Source organism: Stylophora pistillata, chromosome 7 (genome assembly GCF_964205215.1).
Source record: "Stylophora pistillata chromosome 7, jaStyPist1.2, whole genome shotgun sequence".
NCBI lineage: Eukaryota > Metazoa > Cnidaria > Anthozoa > Scleractinia > Pocilloporidae > Stylophora > Stylophora pistillata.
Window position 1 is genome coordinate 23,028,944 of NC_142525.1, and position 21,754 is coordinate 23,050,697.

Below are 21,754 nucleotides of genomic sequence, written 5' to 3' on the forward strand. Positions count from 1 at the left end.
AGCAGCATTGCAGTGTTTTCAAAAATGGCGGCAGAATTAGGAATTTCCGAGAGAAGACTGGGGAGGAGTTAGGTTTGATAAACCCAAAGGGTCTTCCCGCCTTCTGAGGAAGCTGTGTTGCGTCATTCACAAGAGAATGTGGTAGCTTGTTCCATTAGCTTTCAGGAGATACCAAACATGTCATGGTTTCGCTATCGAAGGACGGATTTTCTGCGGGTGACTTCCTTGGTCTAATGGCGTAAATTTGCTCGACACAACAAAGCTAAGTTTTTGGCTCCGATAGAATTTTACAGTTTTCCAAACAACAGCATTTGAAAGGAATATTTTACATCTTTGAGACCTAGAGAAGAATCGTATCGTTTTTGTTTTACTGAATTTTGGCTTATGTGTGAATACCCGGGCTAAACGCATAACAGTGTCTTGTGCATTGCACTAGGCGAACTGTTAGCATTATGCCACACAATAAGAACACTCGATTCGATGTTAGTGCCTTTATGAAGGCCCGAAAGGAAGCCAGGCAGACAGCAGTAGAACAGTGTAGAAGTTTGAAGGTAGAGCTTAGCTCAAACACGAGAAAAATTAATAGACCAAAATCAAAGGTTAGTTAATTAAAGTCAGTCAGTGAGGACTTTCATGTAGTTATTGAGTTGTATTAGCTTAGTTAACTGAGACATGCTGGTAATAAGCAACAAGATATTCTGTGTTATGTTTTTAAGTACATTACCTGTAGGTATATATTGATAGATTACATTTAGTTAGTTATTTAGGTAACTAGTTATTTTGCTTGTGATATATAATAATGATTATTTTAAGTTAATTAGTTTTTAGAGTAGTTAACTTGAAGATATTAACACTGAACAAGCTACTCTGTTAGTTTTAGATTAAAGAAAGTTTACTTTTCTTTTCATGTTTTGAAATACTTCTGATTTATTCATCATTTCTGGAAAATGCTACACCTATAAATAGCCACCTTTGATAATTTATTAATTAATTGCTGGTAGCTTTTGTTTTACTTGTGGAATGAACATTTTGGAAGTGAATGATTAATTTAATTTTTGTTACCCAAAGGTTAGTGATTCAGGGGAAATATTGAGAGAATTGACTCATGAAACTCAAAATGTTCAGGTTGGTAGAATAGTCCTTACTATGAGATGATTTTTTCACTGCCGTATAGAAAAAGGAGGTAATGAGGTATTTTTCTTTGCAGTTACAACCCATTTAACACTGATATTAGTTCACGAACAAGATCCCCAACTATTTTGGTAGATGGGAAATCAAATATGCCACCGAGAACAGCATCAAAAAGATGACAGGAAACAGTGAAAACTGCTTCCCAAATCGATGGAGGATCTGGGAATAACCCGACACCAGCCTTTGATGGGATGTTTGACACCTTAGCAAAAAGATGTAAAGTAGATATAATGAAAGATTATGTTTTAAGTCAGAAAATGCTAACAAAGAAGGTAGTCTCAGCTGTATTTAAGAAAAATTCAAAAGCTTTTGAAAGCTCACCAGAAAATGTAAAGAGGAGCATTGCAGTTTTCTATGGCAGTGGTGTAATGGGCAAGCGAAAATATAAGTCTGTAAGACTTGCATTATCAATGAAAAAAAATCAAACTATAGGAAACAGGATGTCAACCATTACTGTGATGCCAAACTGCCCCATTCCAAAATTGATGCCTTATAACAAGCTTGTCAAAGAAATAAACCAAATCAGCATTGGAAATGTGTACAAATTAGAAGAACAGTTTCAAGGTGTTATGGAAGATGAAACAACAACAGGTTGCTTTCGAAAGTTAATTGAGTATTTGCCACGCTTAGCAAAATTTTACCTCCGAAAAGGCAGAAAGGAAACCCTTCAGTGGTTTGGCAAAACTGAAGGTACTTTTTTGTTTGCAGTTGGTGGGGATGGCTGCCCATTTGGGAAGAATGAGAGTGCTTGTTCCTTTCTTCTAAGTTTTATTAATGTTGGTAAGAGGGTTGCATCAAGCAATGACAACTTTATTATTTTTGGGGGTAATTGTGAAGAAACTTCGCCAGTTGTATGCAAGTACTGTCAGTTGTTGTGCAAAGAAATTAGTGAGATAGAGAAAAAAGTCTTTGAAATTGAGGGCTTCCATGTAACCTTCAAATGTGCAGAATTGCCAAATGACATGAAGATGTTGGCTATGCTGGGGGGTGAACTGCCCAATAGTGCAAGATTTTTCTCAAGTTTTGCAGATGTTTCAAAAGACAACTGTTCTGACTTAAAGGGGACATTTTTATCCCACCTAAGTTTGTCACAGAGACCAACCAAGGACACAGACCATGTGGAAGCCTTGGAAGTATCAAGACAGGATCAAAATTGCAAATGAGGTTGAAAAATTTAAAATATCCTTGTCAGAGAAACAACTTAAGCAGAAACAATTTCGGAGCAAAATCACAGAATTTATTGCACGCAAGAAAAGTCGCCAAGAGTTTGTGCCTTTAATTGGGAAATTGATTGATCTTGCCCATGTGGAGCCTTTACATATTAAGAATAATGCCTGGCAGTATTTTTTTAAGGGGGTTCTGAAAGAGGCAGTAGGAAAGTCAAATCTTCCAGACAGCTGCAAAAAGTTTGCAGATGTTCCAAATGATAGCATTTTCTCTAGAGTTGTAACTGCACTGAAGTTTGAGGTAAAGGCCAAATGTTTGACAAGAAAGGTAAAGAAGTGGTACGATGAAACACAGGGTAAGGGTCAGGATCTCCCGTATAGATTTACTGGAAAAGATTCCAGGCTACTTTGCCACAATTTTATGAGATTGATTAAATGGCTTAGTTGTGAAAATGATTCTCACCAACAAAGAAAAACAGTTCTGATTTTTGCATACCTTGGACTGAGACTAAGGGATTGTGTTTCACTCTTCAGTAGGTTTGATATTACTGTTGACCAGCTTACAGAACTGAGCATCAGTGCTCGTGACTATTATAGGGTGAATGCATTGTTTCTCCCTACCTCTGTAAATCCTACTGTGTGGACAATTGGACACATCGTTCCTGCTCACACTAAAGAGCTACATGAGAAATATGGGCAAGGGCTCGGTCTTGTAACAATGGAAGGGAGGGAGGCAAAACATATTGCGTTGAAAAAACTAAGTGAAAACACATTTTATAAAAGACGTTGGTACGAGATTTTCAAACATGAGTTTGTTATGTTAGTGTGGCTTCCTGAACAAGGGTTCAACCTTAGTACATACAAGCATACTGCTGTATACATCCCAGACAGGGTGTTTTCTGACCCAAGGTTTTGCTACTGCAATTTAGAAAAAGCTAGTCCCACTGATGAAAAATGTACATTCTGTGGTGATCCAATTATGAAATTTATCCAACAGAGTGTTGAGCAGGGAAAAGTTTTGCCACAGCTGTTAGGTGACACTAGAACATTAAAAAAATGAGAAATACTTGTCACATGTAGGACTAGTAGTGGACTTGCAGAGTAGTAGGCCACATGTGGCTCAAATGTGTTGTGGGAAACACTTATTTATTTGTTTATTTGGAGTGGCTTTCAATTTAGTGTTGTGAAGCAAAAACCAAACTAATCACTTAGCCATTAGACTACTCAGCCAATCTTAAACCATAGAGAAACCAAAGTTATTGATTGTTGCAGGCATTAGGGAAGTATCAGGGATTTTGAGTACAATGGAAGTTGTTTGCTTTTGACACTTGGATGGAAACTGCTCTAGTAAACACACATTTATTTATTTGTGATGACCCATAATGTTCCCTCTCATAATTATTTTAAAGAGATGTGCCAAAAGTTGTAACAGATAACACATTAAGTGTATTGTGCTGTGGGAAACATGTACATGTTGAAATACATCATCAAGATACATTTATTTCTATATGATGACCCATAAATGTACACTTTTTTAAACTTGTTGAAAAATATTGGGTCATAAGTTGTGGCAGATTACTCATTAAACAATAAATTTAAAACTCAAGCAATAAAGAGTCAGTCTATTAGTTTTTAATACAACAGCCTACTTCAACTCTCAAAAATATATCCATATGCATTTGTAAACTTGTAGTAGCATTTAATTACAACATATGACCCTTTCCTCGAGTAAGACAAGGTAAATGGCTTTTGAGCACTTACAACCACCCTTGCCTTTCCTATCCTGGGACCCTGAAATGTCTTTGAAAAATATTCCAGGATTGCTTCTCGGTTGACGTCGCAAAGTCGAGATATATCTCTAACCAGTCGATTCTCTTCGGTGTAAATAATTATATCGGTAAAGGTAACGAATCTGATCCAACCGACGCGTCGGCCGACACACTACCGACACACCACCGATGCTGTACAAACAGCCGCTGTCGAACCTGGTTTTTCGAAGGTTCCAACATCCCGCAGAGTACGTGACTTCATCTAATGTTCCTGTGGGCTATCAAGGCTTCTGGAAGTAACATCGCCAGACTGACTAGCCTTTCAAAGGCTACAGTGATCCGTGCGCTAAGCGACTTACGAACGGTATGTTCGACGAAAATTATGAACGCTGACATGAAGATCGGAGGTGTAGGAAAAACAGTGGAGATCGACGAGTCGAAGTTTGGAGCCAAGCGAAAGTACCAGCGAGGCAGAGTCTTTCTATAAGGTCCGGCCAACGTGTCGGCCGACGCGTCGGTTGGATCAGATTCGTTACCTTTACCATTATATCCAGGAATCTGCTTTCCGAATGGGTGACACCGTAAGTGGACCTTGCCTTCTTTACCGTATGCAGAAGAAAAGCGAATATTTGCACTGGCAAATCCCTTGTAACTAGGACAGTCCAAGGATTATGGGCTTTATTCCGCGAACTTAGTCGCCTATGCAACTTTTTCAGCAAGATGGTCATTTCCCCTGCAATGATCGACCCAACATCGATGACCGAATTTCGCATTCTTTCGATCGAATTCTGATTATTTCGATGCTTCTCCAATAATCTCATTAGGTTTTCCTCAACTTCGTTTTCAAACAGGACAAAGTTATCAACATCATCACGCAGAGGCCGTAAAATCTTCTTGGCTTCATTTATAATTTTCACATTGGCCGCCATTTTTAACTTGAATTTCACATTAATACCGCTGGCTGAACAAGGAGCTACAGCAGGCGCCTAAATGCACTTTTGAGACGCGCGCTGGCCCGGCTAGTCTCCCTCGCAGCCGTTTTTAGTCTCGTCACGCAACGCTTCTCCCCAGCGTGACGATACTAAAAACGGCTGCGAGGGAGACTATGGCCCGGCGTGATTGGTTTTCAATAAATGGCACTGAGTTACAGTCACAGAAAACAGTATGGCAAAGACCGCATTGCTGACCATTGCTGGGTAGAAATATTGTATGAGACCATAACTACTAACTATGATGAGACATAAAGTTTTTTTGTGTGTTTTATTAACCTCGTTCACTTATACGCTTTTCTTTAGGTTCACACATCCGTCCATTTTTATAATTAAAAAGCTGAGATTTTTTTTATTTGACTTGGGACATATTAAACGGCTACATCCTGAAAAAAAAAATTTAAAAATTATTCTCTGATTTACCCAAATCAACAAACACATAGTAAAAAAAAGGTTATATGTTATATATATATTGCGCTCTACCTTTATGTATTGAGCAATGTTATACGGAAAAATCGAATATATATATATATATACAGTAGCAAATGGACTACTCAAGTTATGCACATATGGATTTTAATACCGCCTGTTTCGTAGACCAACAAAAGTTGATCCACTCATCAGTCAAGCTCCATACATTAACTTACCTCTGCCACCACAGCATTGAGCACTTTATACCAAGGTAGACTCTACCCCCACACACACACACATATTTAGTGACCCCTTCAGGCGGCTGGTATGTCGGCTGATAATGTCCGCGGCTGAGAGATTGTCCGAAAAATGAATATTTGGCTGAGAAGCGAAGTTTCGAGGGTAAATATGAAATTTTGAAGACAATCTCTCAGCCAAGGACATTATCAGCCGACATACCAGCAAACCAGAACGGGGTTTATTTATTTTATAACCCTCCCATTAATTTTCACATCGCAATTAAACTGCTCGTAAACACAGTAAAAAAGCCAGTGGTGATCTGATGGCGAATACGCGTGATTGGCGAAAGCAAGCAAAAAAAGAAGAAAAAAAAAACAGTTTGGTTTCCTTCCATGTAAATAGGAGAACAGAAAAGTTGAAACTCTTGTGCTGACTGTTTCTTTTTCACGGAAAAAATCGGAGGACAAATATCGACGCGGACGGGGGTTATTGCGTGATAACTGCCTTGTGATTTTGCACCATGTGAAGTAAAGTAGCCAATAAAATCGCGCCAAAATTAATGGGTGGGTTATATATATACTTCAATAGAATAAATGTTTGAAAGAAGATCTGCACTGAGCGGGATTTAAACCCACGTCCCCCCCCGTTACTAGTCGGGTGTGATGACCACTACACCATCAGGAAGTCAACTTCGTCATCGAAGTCAGCTTTGTCATCCGCTAAGTTGACTTCGGTCTTGTATCTTTAATTGATCCTTAGTTGGGTTTCATATGGAGTTATAGGCTTCCCCTACCTTGTCACCTTGAAAGTAAAATTTCCCGCGGGAGACCACGTCTCCGATCACATCAAAATCACATCTTCGATTGCCGTGTTGCCAGCATGGTTGTCCTGATTGTGTAGTCGTCATCACACCCGACTAGTAAAGGGGGGGACGTGGGTTCAAATTCCGCCCAGGGAAAATTTTCTTTAAAACATTTATTCTATTTAAGTATGATAATTTGGGGTGTATAGGGTAGGGTCAGGGTTTCCCTCATATACAGAATATATATGTAATTCTTCCTTTTAACAAAGAGTGATTCATTCAAGAAAGTTTACAAATCGACAATTGTTTAGCGTGGTCCGTACTCTTATCAATAATTATATTCATCCTCACCGTCACCGTCACGGTCAAAATGAATGTGGACCCACGAGGCGCAGCGTGACAGGTTGCGTGACGTTAACGCGTGCAGCGGTGTCTGTTCTCTTATCGACAACGGCAAGTACGCCAATTAAATTGAGGCCATACTGCCGATTGTGGTAAAAAATGTGGATTTACCTTCGAGACATTTTAATTAGCCTTTTCTAATGGTGCCCTCTTTTTTCCCGAAGTTTTTCTTAGGAGTACAATTAGTTCATCATCTATGAGATGCTGATAAAAATACAAGTATTGGTTGAATTCACTGAAGCAAAGTTGACAGGTAATACAGACTTTTGTTTAGGTTACGCTTGATGGAGAGGAGTTTGACAATCAGAACGCGCAATACAATACCATGCATTTAAAAGCATATTAGTTCTATAAACTTACTTTAATTGATAAACATAATTGGTCAGAACGCCTCCGATACCATCTTTACAATTGCTATCTTCGGCTACTTCGTATGTCTTGTAAGCCTTCCCTAATGTTTTGTCCGTCCAGCATTCGCCATTGTTTTGCAACGCAAAGTATTCGATCTTTTTATCACGTGCGACGTACGCACATTGCAGGACTGTAATCCCCGGATCATCTTCATTTCGTTGAGCCACGAAGGTTGCAAATTTATCTTTGAGAAGCCTCTTGGAGCCTTTGTTCTCCTTGAAGCAGCCAATTGCAATTGGCATTGGTTTTGACTCTGAAATTAGAACGGAAAGTTGATAGTCTGTGCCGTACCAGGCGTCCGCAGTTTGAGAAGGGCTCTATCATCTTAGCTGCAACATACTACTTTTATAATTTCATTATTTTGTCAACTTAACAACATATTACGACTGGAACAGACATGTATCCCCTTAAATCTTTTCTGCAGCAGCCCAGAGCCACTCTTATAGCCAACTTGTACTGGGAATCAATGAAGAGATAGATGTAGCAAGCTAGCTACTCAGATTGTTGTGTTATTTATTAATTCCATTTCACTTCAAACTCACCAAATGTAAACACACCGATGGAAGATCTTACTCCTATGCCATTCTTGCAATCTTTGGCAACAGCGGCCCCTTTCGCGTAGTAACTGTTTTTAGCGGTTGCACTAGACAAGCACTTTCCACTAGCGCCCAAAGCAAAATGGGTGTAACCTTTATCGAATGCAAGCTCGGCACACTCCAAAATGTAGCTATTGAAGTTAGCTGGATCATAGTCTTTGTTAGGATGTGCAAGAACTTCCTTAAAACCAGTCTTCGGTATCTTAAAACAACCAATGTTACTGAAAGATGGTACTAGACAAAAATAAAACGAACATTTTTTTTTAGACCCTAAAAGGCTGTTCTATTTACTGCATGTTCACTAAGACAAATATATAAAATCATGTTCAAAACCTCAATAGGCCATTAAACTATTTTCTGTGAATTTTTTTCGACTTAGGACGGGAAGGGTAACCTTTATAGCAGTAATAAAATGTTATTTCTCTCACTGATAAGTTCTAAACTTTGCGTGCCAATTGTTTTAACAAGATGCAAGATCAACAGTGCCTTTTTTTCGCCTTTTTAGTCGAAGTATTCGATGTCAAGGAACGATTGTCGGTACTTGGATGGAACAATGGGGAATGGGGAACTTTGGAGATGTACCATGAACTGAATACCATTTTTTTCCACTGTAATATATACAGAGACAAGAGATTGAACTTGCAGTTTATAATCTCTTGCAAGAGACAGATGTCATATGGATAAACGCTTTTCTTACACTTGTCAAGTCAGTTTTTTCGCTAACCTTGACAGTTAATTCCACTAAAGTCGCCTGTGCAATCACAGTGGTATTTTGTTATGTCTTTTTCGTCGTTACGGCAAGCTGCTCCATTTACACAGGGATCGCTATCACATGGATACGACTGAACTAAAATCATAAAAAAACCAACATGTTTTGTAAAGAATAAGAAAGCTGGTAAGTTTTGAGCTCTGTATAGAAATAGAGAAAGGTTTTTTTAGTCTTGTGTTTCCTTTCTAAAGGGGTGCTTTCACCGAGCTGTTCTGAACTTTATCATTAGAACAAACAGAACTCGTACCTCACTTTTCCGTGATTTTTTCTTCAACAGAGTTACTATTTTGTGGAATAGTATTCCTGATGACATTGAGTTGGCTACTTCCCTGGACTCCTTTAAGCACAAGCTCAAATCTTTTTTTCTTCTGGGGTCTGCATTATGTCTTTGGTGGGGATAATAATTATTCGCTCGAACAAGATTATTTGTCCAAAATGCAGAAGAGTGAATATAAGAAACGCATGTTCTTGTAAAGATGCTTTTATTTAATCATATATATGTTTTGTTTTTTTAGGTCTGAGTCCTCATGAGGAATGGAGCCTCAAACCTTCAGATTCCTCGCCACAGAGACTCTATGGTGACCAAGGCTCTTTACTAAGTTCATATATTGACTCGCGTTCTGCAAACTACCAGGATGGGCAATGTCGATAGGGTTATGTTTCATAAAGAATGAGAAAGATGGCAAGGTTTCAGAATTTTTTCTTTGTCTCACTCTCGTGTCAAGACGAAGAACGTCTTTCAATATTTCTACAAATCAACATGTTGGAATCACTAATTTCCTTAACCTCTTGAATAACGTACGGTGTATCGATCACAAAGAAAAATGAATCCCTTTTTTAAACGACACTAACCTTCGCAATTCTTCCCACTGAACATTTGCTGACATTCACACGAGTACTGCATAGGATCTTTCTTGTTCACCACACAAAACCCATTGTTCTGGCAAGGATCATCATCACAACCAGTTGAATAAGAATACGAGGCTTCAATACGATACACAAAGTTTGCCATCTCTTTGCCAACTCCACCTGCACAATGGTCGGACTTTCCGTACTTATTGTATTCTTTAGCTATGGCATTACTGGTCCAACATTCCACTTGATTTCTTACAGCGAAATACTCAAAGCCCTTGTCTCGGGCCACAGTAGAACAGTACGCAACCGTAGATTTGGGGTCGGAGGTACTCGAGAAGCTGGCGTAGTTATCAGTCAGTATCTTCTCGGACTTTTCTTTTTCCATAAAACAGCCTTGTGGGACAGATTTGGGTGAAGGAACTATGAAAGATAAAACAAAAAGAATTTGAATCAACTGTCAGACGATGATGAATCAAAAAAGTTTTTTTTTTACAACAACAACATCAACAACAATAACAAATTTATTTAAGCTTAATAAGAAAATTACAATGTTTGGGCCCGCAAGTAGCTAGGGCTATTCGAGGCGGGCACAAGAGAGGAAAATAAAAAAAAAAAGAAGAAAAGAATTATATAGAAAATGAATATTTATATGTATAATTATAATATATAGACGAACAATCCTAAAAGAAATCTAGTTTGCTGTGTGGTTTATAGACAGAATGAAACAGGAGGGCAGACTGTAGTATATACTGGAAGTACACACAGTTACAATTTTGAGAATTGTACTCTAATATTTAACAAATGGTAAACACCACAGCGTACACTATTGAGTTATGGATGCACTTGGGAAGTTTGCTAAACACTTAAGAAGCTAGAGTCGCTCTCGGCTATCGCCTCGAGCGACTCTTACGCTTCTTTCGATAGCCGAGAGCGACTCTAGAATGTAACGATTGCCAGCGAAGGCTACACTGTGGCAAGATAAAACCCCGCGAGTATGACCGAATCAAGTTACAAGCTACCAAGACCTGGCTTTGTGATACACGCTTATGGTCGCAATTGTCGTTTCACGATAACTGTCAACTATCTGATGTACCAGACAAGGAGAATTTTTCAAACCCTGATGCATCAAGTGATGTTCCAGACACGCTAGGTTCCGAGAACTACGATAACATATACACGCTTGACAACGATAACTACAATAACACATATCTCGAGACACTAAGAAAGTTCTCCAGGAAAGACGTTCTCCTCTGCCACTTAAACATCAACAGTCTTCAAAATTCAAATGAATAAAGGCTGATAGTTACTAAAGAAACTGTTTGGCGCTGCGTCGGTGGGGGTAACGAAATAATTTGAATATATCAACAAAGTTGAAATGGCACATTGGCCACGGTTACGGTTATAAAAGCTGACGTTTCGAGCGTTAGCCCTTCGTCGGAGCGAATAGAAGAATTGTGGGTTGTGTGTGCTTTTAAAGGCAGAAAATGGAGCTACGTTATTGGTGGGAACATGGCAACGAGAAAAACACGAATAAATTAGTGGAATGAAAAGCGTTCGTTGATACCTGTGGGATATAGACTGCCGGTTTGAAAGATGAGCCTTTGTTCAAGAGTTTTGCGGTTTTTCGTGCTACCTAAGTGTACGGAAAGACCGCAGATTGCCATATGTTGCTTAGAATGATTGGGTAAGTTAAAATGTCTAGCGACTGGTTTCGATTTGTCCTTGTCATTCCTCTCCACGTCGCGAAGGTGTTCTCGGAATCGGTCACCTAGTCTTCTGCTTGTTTCGCCGATGTAAATCTTTTTGCAATAAGTGCAAGTTATGCAATAGATTACATTGGCGGAGGTGCACGTGAAGTGATCGATGATCTTAATGGATCGTTTGGGTCCCGATATTTTCTCAGTGTTGTGAATGAAAGGACACGTTTTGCATCGTGCCCGAGCGCATTTAAAAGTGCCTGGTTGGTCATTAGTCTGAAAAGAACTTCTGACCAAAAAAATGCCTATGTTTTTGTCGCGTTTGATTGAAATAAGCGGAGGCTGCGAAAAGATAGTGCGTGTCTCTGGATCGTTTTGAAGTAATTTAAAGTTTTTAAGAATGATGGATTTAACTGAGTGGTTGTGAGGGTGAAACGTGAGAGTGAATGGAATGCGGTCAGAATCTTCCTTTTGCGACGTTTGTAGTGCCGAATGTCGATCAATAAGTTGGGCGCGGTGGTAACCCGCTTGAACGACAGAATCAGGGTAACCACGTTTATCGAAAAACTGGCACATTGACTCTGATTTGTGGTGGAAATCAGAGTCATCACTACATAAACGACGAAGTCTTAGAAACTGAGAAAAAGGAATGAGATTCTTAACGTGAGATGGATGCGAAGACGAATACAACAAGTAATCACGCGAGTCTGTAGGTTTGTAATACACACTAGTGCATAAACCGTTGCCTTCAATTGAAACTTTGATGTCTAAAAAGGAAAAAGAATTGTCAGAAATTTCCCAGGTACATTTCAGAGCCGGGTGAAAAGAATTGACTGCGGTTATGAATTGAGTCAGCTCCTCTCTGGTAGAGGAGGTGGCGCCGATACAGTCGTCGATGTAGCGACCGTAGAGTTCCGGTTTGGAGCCGTTGTATTGGCTGAAAAATTGGTGTTCGACAAAACCTACAAAAAGATTGGCATAGCTAGGTCCCATTTTGGTACCCATGGCTGTACCATTGGTTTGTTAGAAAAAAGTTGTCCCCGAATGAAAAGCAATTGAGCGTGAGCACTAATTCGGCTAAGCGTAGTAGTGTTTCAGATTTAGGTTCCTTAACAGTACGTTGATCAAAAAAATGTTTAAGGGCCAGAAGACCTTCGCCATTAGGAATGACAGTGTAAAGAGACGTAATATCAAAATAAATTCCAGGAGCTATCTGAAATCATCCAAAGACTAAACATACACGCTATGTTTGTGAGTGAAACCAAGATTGACTCATCGTTCCCAAACAACCGGTACCAATTTACCATCCCAGGCTATTCTTTATTTCGCAACGATCGAAAGAAAGGAGGAGGAGTAATGGCTTTAATATCAAACTCACTGACCAGCAAAAGAATTGTTATTAAGAAGAATTACAAGACATTAGAACCAATTGTATTCGAAGTTACTATCGGATCAATGAGCATTCTAATACTTTGTATCTACCGTCCGCCGAAAAAGTTACGCGGCGAATATCAACTTTCTTTGGAAAATGAACTAAGCCACATCTGTAATTGGGCTAGCTTACAGAATAACTCCGTTATTGTCCTCGGTGATTTAAATCTCGACAGGCTGAGACCAGAAACGCCAGAAGGAAAGCTCTTATGCGATCTTCAAATCGAACAAAGTCTAGAGTGTATGATAACAAAACCGACAAGAATTGAAATGCGAGCTACAAAAACAACTAGAACTCTTATTGACGTATTACTAAGCAATCGACCAGAACTCTTTCAATGCTGTGGTAACTAGGATCCATCTCTCAGCGACCATGCCCTGATTTACGGAATTCTCAAAGAAAAAGTTAACCTAAATAAACCTAAGATTATTAAATTCAGGACCTATAAGAACTTTCAATATGAAGAATTTCAAAAGCATCTTGCTGTTGCACCTTGGCACGTTGGGGAAATTTTTGACGAGATAGATGATCAGGTGTATTTCTGGAACGCACTCGTGACTGACATTCTAGATGAGATAGCACCTGTTAAAAAACAATAAGGACTCGAGACAAAGACGTGCCATACATGACATCACAATGGAAAAACGCCACAGAGTCAAGCGGAAAGCAACAATAAAATACCTTAAACACAATACAGAAGAGAATTGGGAACTTAAACGTAAAGCGAGAAACGAAGCAACAAAGCACAGAAGAATCGCAATTAAGGACTACTGGAGAAGGAAATCCGAAGATCTACAAATGAGGCCCAAAGAGTTTTTTAACACTTTTAGGCCTTTCTTGAACAAAAAGGACCATACACACAATATTGAAATCCATCTAAACGAAAATGAGTCAATCGTCAGAAATCAGTGCGAAGTTTTCGAAATACTAGCTGACTATTTTGCCACAATTGCCGAAGGAATCGGGGGCAAAAGCGCCGAACTTCAATCTATGGAGGACTTTGAACACCATCCAAGTGTTCAGAAAATAGTGGCGCAATCTATAAACCAAACGCAAGGCATTAAAGTAAAACTTATCACACAAATGCAAGTTGAAGATTCTCTAGAGTCACTTAATATCAACAAAGCCACCGGCTGTGATGGCATTGCGGGAAAAGCACTTAAGATTGGAGCAAAGGAACTCGCGAGGCCACTTCAGACCCTTTTCAACACCTTTATAAAAAGTAAGGTTTGGCCAAGCGAATGGAAGTGTGGGGAATGGACGCCTATATTTAAAAAGAGCGACAGATCCAGTAAGGAAAACTACAGACCTATCACAGTCTTACCATGTGTTGGTAAGGTCTTTGAGCAGCTCATTGGCAAGAAAATTACGACCGACTTCGAAAAAACACATGTGTGTAAACTCGTCAGCCTACCGCAAAAAATACAGCTGCGAAACCACGCTGATCAACCTGGTGGAGGGGTGGGGAGAGGCCAGAGATAAACATCTTTTCGTAAGCGAAATGTCGACTGAGATGTCAAAAGCTTTTGACTCCTTACATCCACCGCTGCTATTGAGCAAACTCAAAGCTTAACGCTTCCAGGGTAATATCATTGAACCTCTAAAAAGCTATTCATCGAATAGGAGAAATCGTGTAAAGTTAGGAAGCAATATCAGCTCCAACAGATTAGTCAGTCGAGGCTGTCCTAAGGGATCCGCACTGGGTCCTCTGTTGTAGAATATATTCCAAAACGATCTATCGTATCATGTTAGAGATATATCAATGTACGCGGACGACCATCAGTTTTACCATACAGGTCATGACCTGCCCACTACTACATCCAAACTTAGAGACAGTACGGAAAAAGCAACCACCTGGTACGAATCTAATCTATTAGTTGGTAACCTTGAAAAATACCAAACCTTAATTATTGGTAGCAACAATAACTCTGAAAATAACATCGAAGAATGCGCTATCTTAGTATACAAAGAGAAAATCAACACGACCGCCACTCTCCAACTTCTCGGAGTCACAATTGACTCAAATTTGAATTTCAATAATCACATAAATACTATCTGTAACAAAGCCAGTCAAAGGATTGGTGTGCTTATGAGACTTCGCAACTTGATTCCAACAAATGCAAAATTACAACTTTTTAACGCAGCCATTCTACCATATCTAACCTACTGCCATCTCACATGGCATTTTTGTAAATCTAGTGATAGTCGCAAATTGAGAGAGTTCAAGAAAGAGGCCTTAGGGCTGTATTCAAAGATAAACACTCCACCTATGAACGTTTGCTGCAGAAAGCTAATTTATCTTCGCTACTAAACAGACGCTTACAGGATACATGCATTTTAATGTACAAAGTTAAATACAACCTTAGCCCTTTGAATATTTGTAATATATTTCGGAAACACAACGCTTCCTATAGTTTAAGACAGGCCGACTTTTCTATTCCTGGATACAACACAATAACTTACGGCAAACATTCACTACGCTATTTAGGACCTAAATTATGGAGTAGACTGACAACTCACGACAGATCAGCCACAACATTAGCTAGTTTCAAAAACCGCATACGTAAGCGTGACCTCAGCTCCCTATTAGATGATGGCTGCAGGGGTTGTGCTCTATGTACTTCTTAATTCATTTCATATCTTTTTTCATACATGATATGACTCAATTTTATTCTTAAGTAGGTGATATTCTTTGTAAATCATTTTTATCCATTTTATTTGTGTCCCCACATTAGTATGGGATATCTCCCAAACTAGAAGGTTCTTTGACACGTTAATAAAGTTTCTACCTATCTATCTATCTATCTATCTATCCATCCATCCATCCATCCATCCATCTATCTATCTATCTATCTATCTATCTATCTATCTATCTATTACTATGTTGCCGGACTCCAAAGCTGTTTTCTAAATTATTTGAAAAAATATTATCGATTAACGTAGCTGAATTTCCATAAACCCTCGTGGGCTTATCGACAGCTGGTAATAGCAAAAAGCTTTGGGTTAATTCTAAGTTTAGAACCGATCAGTTCCACAATTAAAAGTTAGAGACAGAAAGACGTACAGATTGCCAACTGTAAAGCTACAAAGTATTTTCATAGGCACCTTTGATTAAATTTCATATTCGCATACTTACCAAATGTGTGTACATTGACTGTAGATTTACTTCCTATGCCGTATTTACAATGGCTGGGACTAGTGCTTCCTTTCAGATGATATTCGTTGTTAACAGTTGCACTCGACAAACAACTTCCTTTGTCACCCAAAACAAAGTACTTGTAGCCCTTCTGGAATGCCAACTCGCCACATTCTTTGACATAAGCTCTTGATTTAGCTTTTGCTGGATCAAAGTCCTTGAAATGACTCGCAAGAACTTCCTTTAAACCAGATTTTGGTTTAAAAAAACAACCGATTTCAATGAAGGATGGCACTAGAATCAACAAGGAAAATGCAAATGTCACCTTTAACACGCGGCTATGTTCATCTAATTGAGTCAATTGACGCAAAGAACAACGGTAATAAGCTAAAAGTTTCACCATTCATGATCTACCACAAAAGAAGAGAATTTAATCTCCACACATGATACTTTCAAATGATTTCAAATTTACCACTATTATTTCCGTGGCAATTTCTGACTGAAATAAGCAAACTGAGCTTTCTTTTACTGTCATTGAGAAGACATCTTCAAGTTTTTCGGAATAAAAGATTTAACTAGAAATATAAGTGAATAGCTTTCGTCGACAAAACTTGGAACTGAGCTACGAAGTACAGTTTCTGCTATACAAGACCATCTTAAAGATTTGTTTGACAATGATAAGAAGGAACACCTGCTGTAACTGGACTATCCTGGTCCAGTGGATCTTACCTTGACAATTTACCCCACTAAAGTCGCCCGCACAATCACAATGGTATTTAGTTATGTCTTTATCGTCGTTACGGCAAGTGGCTCCATTCATACAAGGGTTGCTATCACATGGAAGGGATTGCACTAAAAAAGAAAGGAAAAAAAAGTGATGCATTGCATATATTCTTCTCTTCAGGCTTTTTATATCACAAAAATGTAAAAAGCTTCAAATTGTTCGATAGACCAACCTTCACAGTTCTTTCCACTGAACATTTGCTGACATTCGCATGAGTACTGTTTAGGATCATCCTCGTTCACCACACAAAACCCATTGTTCTGACAAGGATCACCGTCACAACCAGTTGGATAAGAATACGAGGCTTCAATACGATACACAAAGTTTGCCATCTCTTTACCAACTCCACCTACACAATTGTCGGACTTTCCGTACTTGTTGAATGTGTTAGCGATGTCTTTACTGGTCCAGCATTGTACTTCGTTCTGAACAGCGAAATATTCGTAGCCCATGTCTCGAGCCAGAGTAGAACAGTACGCAACAGTGGCCTTTGGATCAGAGTTACTTGAGAAGCTGGCATAGTTGTCAGTCAGCAACTTCTCGGTCTTCTCTTTTTCCACAAAACAGCCTTGTGGGACAAACTTAGGAGCTTGAACTGGATAAAGGAAAAATAGTTTTGAAGATTGGAATCAGGTTGATGTCATGGAGAAGGACATCTTTAAAGTAAGGGAAGCCTTTTTGGCAATGTAACCCTAGTTTTGCAAATACACGAAACATTTTGTACAAATATTTCGGTCTCCAGGAAATTCAGAGTTTTTTTTTTAATTAAATAGATTTTTTTAAACTTTATTTCAGTAAAAACATATCGAAAAGACTTGACTTTGTCTTTGAAAATTCCTTCATATTTTGTTTTTACTCTAATTGATTGATTGTTGAGGAGGTAGAAAAGGGAATAGGAGACCACACAGTCAATATAGTTTCTTGGTCAATGCTTATAGTCTGTGTTGGCGTCGCACTCACCGAAGGTATACACGTCGACTGCCGTTTTACTCCCTATGCCACCCTTACAGTTATTAGTACTGGTTACTCCTATTTCAAAGTATTCCTTGTCAGCTGTTTTACTCGAAAGGCAGCGTCCTTGATTTCCTAAGGCAAAATGGCTGTAACCTTTGTCAAATGCCAGCTCGGCGCATTCATATATATAGGTTTTGCTCTTCTTTGAATCAAATTCCTTCGGAGATGTAAGTACGTTCTTAAGACCAGATTTTGGTGCCTTGAAACAGCCAATTTCAGCAAAAGAAGGAACTGGAATTAAAAAAAAAAACAAAACAAAACAAACAATGTATTAATATCGGAATATGTATGTGTAAATTGGTATTGGATCAAAAGGAATAAGAACAGGTGGAACCGATCTTTCTCTCTTTTTACAACTGTTGTCCATCTCACGCAATAACGTGGATGTCACACCTACCTACCAAGATACTAACATACATACACCTCATTGAATATCCCTGTTGAGGGTTTTTCAGCATTATTTTTAAAATACAAAAAATAGATAAATCACAGAAATCTGAGAAAAACTATTTGCAATGATATGTCTGAACTTACTATTGCAATCATTTAGAATCATTTGCCATATTACCTTGACAATTAACTCCGCTAAAGTCGTCCGTGCAATCGCAATTGTATTTTGTGATATCTTTTTCGTCGTTACGACAAGCTGCCCCGTTCTTACAAGGCTGGCTATCACATGCGTAAGACCGCACTAGAATATAACATAAAGTGAGTAAAAGTGAACACTTGCATAGAAGAGGTTTGTCCATAAACAAAGCTACAACCAAGAAAGATGTTTTTCGTCTTGTCACGAGCGTGGGACAAGAGAAAAAATTCTGAGTCCACACGAGGAATCGAACCTTAAACCTTCGAATACGCGCTCCGATGCTCTACCGCTGACCCACAGAGACTCTGTGCATGGTGAGCAAGGCCCATTATGAAGTTCATATATAACACGTGTCCTGTATACGCGCTCCGATGCCCTACCGCTGACCCACAGAGACTCTGTGCATGGTGAGCAAGGCCCATTATGAAGTTCATACATAACACGTGTCCTGTATACGCGCTCCGATGCCCTACCGCTGACCCACAGAGACTCTGTGCATGGTGAGCAAGGCCCATTATGAAGTTCATACATAACACGTGTCCTGTATACGCGCTCCGATGCTCTACCGCTGACCCACAGAGACTCTGTGCATGGTGAGCAAGGCCCATTATGAAGTTCATATATAACACGTGTCCTGTATACGCGCTCCGATGCTCTACCGCTGACCCACAGAGACTCTGTGCATGGTGAGCAAGGCCCATTATGATGTTCATATATAACACGTGTCCTGTATACGCGCTCCGATGCCCTACCGCTGACCCACAGAGACTCTGTGCATGGTGAGCAAGGCCCATTATGAAGTTCATATATAACACGTGTCCTGTATACGCGCTCCGATGCCCTACCGCTGACCCACAGAGACTCTGTGCATGGTGAGCAAGGCCCATTATGATGTTCATATATAACACGTGTCCTGTATACGCGCTCCGATGCTCTACCGCTGACCCACAGAGACTCTGTGCATGGTGAGCAAGGCCCATTATGAAGTTCATATATAACACGTGTCCTGTATACGCGCTCCGATGCTCTACCGCTGACCCACAGAGACTCTGTGCATGGTGAGCAAGGCCCATTATGAAGTTCATATAAAACACGTGTTCTGTATACCACTAGGATCAGAAATGTCGATAGCTATAGGTCTGAGGTTCGATTGTTCACGGAAACTCAGAATACTTTTTTTAGTGCCACGCTTGTGATAAGACGAAAGACATCTTCCTATTTCTTTACCGAACTCAAGAACCTACCATTTTTCTTGTTCTTGAAACAACTAATACCTGATAGAAAATCAATCAAATCTCGTGTAAATCCCACCAACCTTCACAGTTCTTTCCACTGAACATTTCTTTACATTCACATGAGTAATGCATAGGATCATCCTTGTCAACCGCACAAAACCCGTTGTTCTGACAAGGATCATCATCACAACCAGTTGGATAAGAATACGAGGCTTCAATACGATACACAAAGTTTGCCATCTCTTTGCCAACTCCACCTGCACAATTGTCGGACTTTCCGTACTTGCTGTAAGTGTTAGCGATGTCTTTACTGGTCCAGCATTGTACGTCGTTCTGTACAGCGAAATATTCGTAGCCTATGTCTCGAGCCAGAGTAGAACAGTACACAACAGTGGTCTTTGGATCAGAGTTACTTGAGAAGCTGGCGTAATTATCAGTCAGTAACTTCTCAGTCTTCCCTTTTTCTATAAAGCAACCTTCAGGGACAGATTTCGGTGAAGTCTCTGAAAACAAAATTGATACAATTGTTAATTGGAATCACACTACTTTTCTAGAACAGATTTGTGAAATTCTTCCTACAAGTGCCATTCCTTTCGTCCTGAGAATGGCTAACAAATTCACTTTTGCCACCAACGATTGCCGCAGCATGATCTTCCGTGATATGTTTGAACGTCCCTGACTTTGAATCCATCTTGATATTCTCCATTCGTAACTTCTGTTCATAACTTTATTTTTTACTCATCCTTTTAGTTTGTAAGTAATCCCAAAAATAGAGGAAAGATTTCAGATTTTTAGCCAAGTCGACTGACTCCATTTTTTTGAGTTCTTTCAAATGACCTCCAAAGTCAGTCATATACTTCCCCTTCGAATGTTACTCACCAAAAGTATACACATGGATTGTAGATTTGCTTCCAATGTCATCCTTACAGTCACTGGCTTTGGTTCCTCCTTTCTGGAAGTATTCTTTTTGAGCGGTTCCACTCGACAAACAAGTCCCATGCTCTCCTAGGGCAAAGTGGCTGTAACCTTTGTCAAATACAAGCTCGCCACATTCATAAATATACTTTTTGATTTTTTCAGGATTGAAGTCTTTCTTGTGATTTGCAAGAATTTCTTTTAAACCAGTTTTCGGTGTCTTGAAACAACCAATCGCAATGAATGGAGAAGCTAGGGAAATAATCAAATGCATCAGTGAATAATAAATTTGAAAATAAAGAAACAAATAGATCGATGAATGAACACATAAGCAAATACTGATCTTTACAATATCAAATCTTCACAGCGGTAAACATTTCCAAAAATATCAAAAAGTAGAAAGATGTTTTTTATTACCTTGGCATTTCTTTCCAAAGAAACCAGATAGGCAGTCACAGTGATACTCAGATATGTCGGTGTCGTCATTCCTACAGGTTGCCCCATTGAAACAGGGTTTGGAGTCACAGGGAAATATTTGAACTGAAAGGAAAATTTGTTTTTATACAACTGCTCAGGTATCTGTTAGTGTAAAGGGAGTAAGATCCCAAAGAAACTGTATTGCTGCGTCGGAAAGTCGTGATACAAAACAATTTGGATTTATAAAATGGATTAATGATGTAAATTGGTCAACGTAAAGAGTTTCTGAAGCTGACGTTTCGAGTTAGGATGGCGCAAGGGTGAGAGCGCTTGACTCCCACCGCTGTGGCCCGGGTTCGATTCCCGGACCTGGCGTCATAGGTGGGTTGATTTTGTTGTTGATTCTCGTCCTTGTTCCGAGGGTTTTTCTCCGGGTCTTCCAGTTTTCCTCCCTCAGAAAAAACCAACATTCCAAATTCCAATTCGATCTGGAGTCGAGTGTTTTTAGCATGAGGCACCGGCTCGGAAGAGTGCGCAACCACTTCCTACATTACGACTTTAGATAAAAGATATTTATTTATTCATATATCAGCCCTTTGGCAGAGCGAGTGCTCATGTCGTTAGCTTAAGAAAAGCGACCGGTTTTCATTGTCAACTCAGTTGATAAAACTAAACTATCTTTGTTGATATAGGTTTGATTTTCTGTAGCTGATTAATGATCTGGCGATAGACATTTTTCATCGCATGTTGTCCGCGCAGGTTGGATCCACTAAACAATCATATGCATTGTCATAATAATCTCCGGTGGAAACTGACATATCACCTTATTAGTATAATTTCAGAGCTGAGCAAAGAGTTTCCAGCAATCTGATTGGTCGAGCGGTTCCTTATAGGACGCTATATAAACCGCTCCACGCGGTTTATATAAAATGTTCAA

The 21,754-nt window shown here is 39.4% G+C and overlaps 1 protein-coding gene and 2 pseudogenes across 3 annotated transcripts in view; 2 read left to right on the plus strand and 1 right to left on the minus strand.

Moving 5' to 3' along the window:
* The first annotated feature begins 622 nt into the window (after window positions 1-622).
* Window positions 623-3,971, plus strand: LOC148727151 (uncharacterized; annotated as a pseudogene). The gene is made up of 2 exons (XR_015989451.1): window positions 623-1,125; window positions 1,208-3,971. The product of XR_015989451.1 is annotated as an uncharacterized LOC148727151 (transcript).
* A 1,285-nt stretch (window positions 3,972-5,256) lies between these two features.
* LOC111331675 (uncharacterized) overlaps window positions 5,257-21,754 on the minus strand; it is a 38,977-nt gene continuing 22,479 nt past the window's right edge. The window contains exons 21-33 of one of the 2 annotated variants that reach the window (XM_088728867.1): window positions 20,818-20,940; window positions 20,365-20,652; window positions 19,566-19,988; window positions 18,233-18,355; window positions 17,611-17,895; window positions 16,823-17,245; window positions 16,596-16,718; window positions 15,867-16,160; window positions 9,599-10,021; window positions 8,702-8,824; window positions 7,924-8,211; window positions 7,331-7,634; window positions 5,257-5,501 (exon numbers count right to left, since the gene is read on the minus strand). In XM_088728867.1, coding sequence (XP_088584993.1) covers window positions 5,495-5,501; window positions 7,331-7,634; window positions 7,924-8,211; window positions 8,702-8,824; window positions 9,599-10,021; window positions 15,867-16,160; window positions 16,596-16,718; window positions 16,823-17,245; window positions 17,611-17,895; window positions 18,233-18,355; window positions 19,566-19,988; window positions 20,365-20,652; window positions 20,818-20,940 — 3,227 coding nt within the window. In that variant the 3' untranslated portion in view covers window positions 5,257-5,494. Of the gene's footprint in view, window positions 5,502-7,326; window positions 7,635-7,923; window positions 8,212-8,701; window positions 8,825-9,598; window positions 10,022-15,866; window positions 16,161-16,595; window positions 16,719-16,822; window positions 17,246-17,610; window positions 17,896-18,232; window positions 18,356-19,565; window positions 19,989-20,364; window positions 20,653-20,817; window positions 20,941-21,754 lie in introns of those variants that run through there. The other variant, XM_088728868.1, reaches the window with a different exon arrangement.
* LOC148727152 (uncharacterized) lies at window positions 10,150-14,212 on the plus strand (annotated as a pseudogene).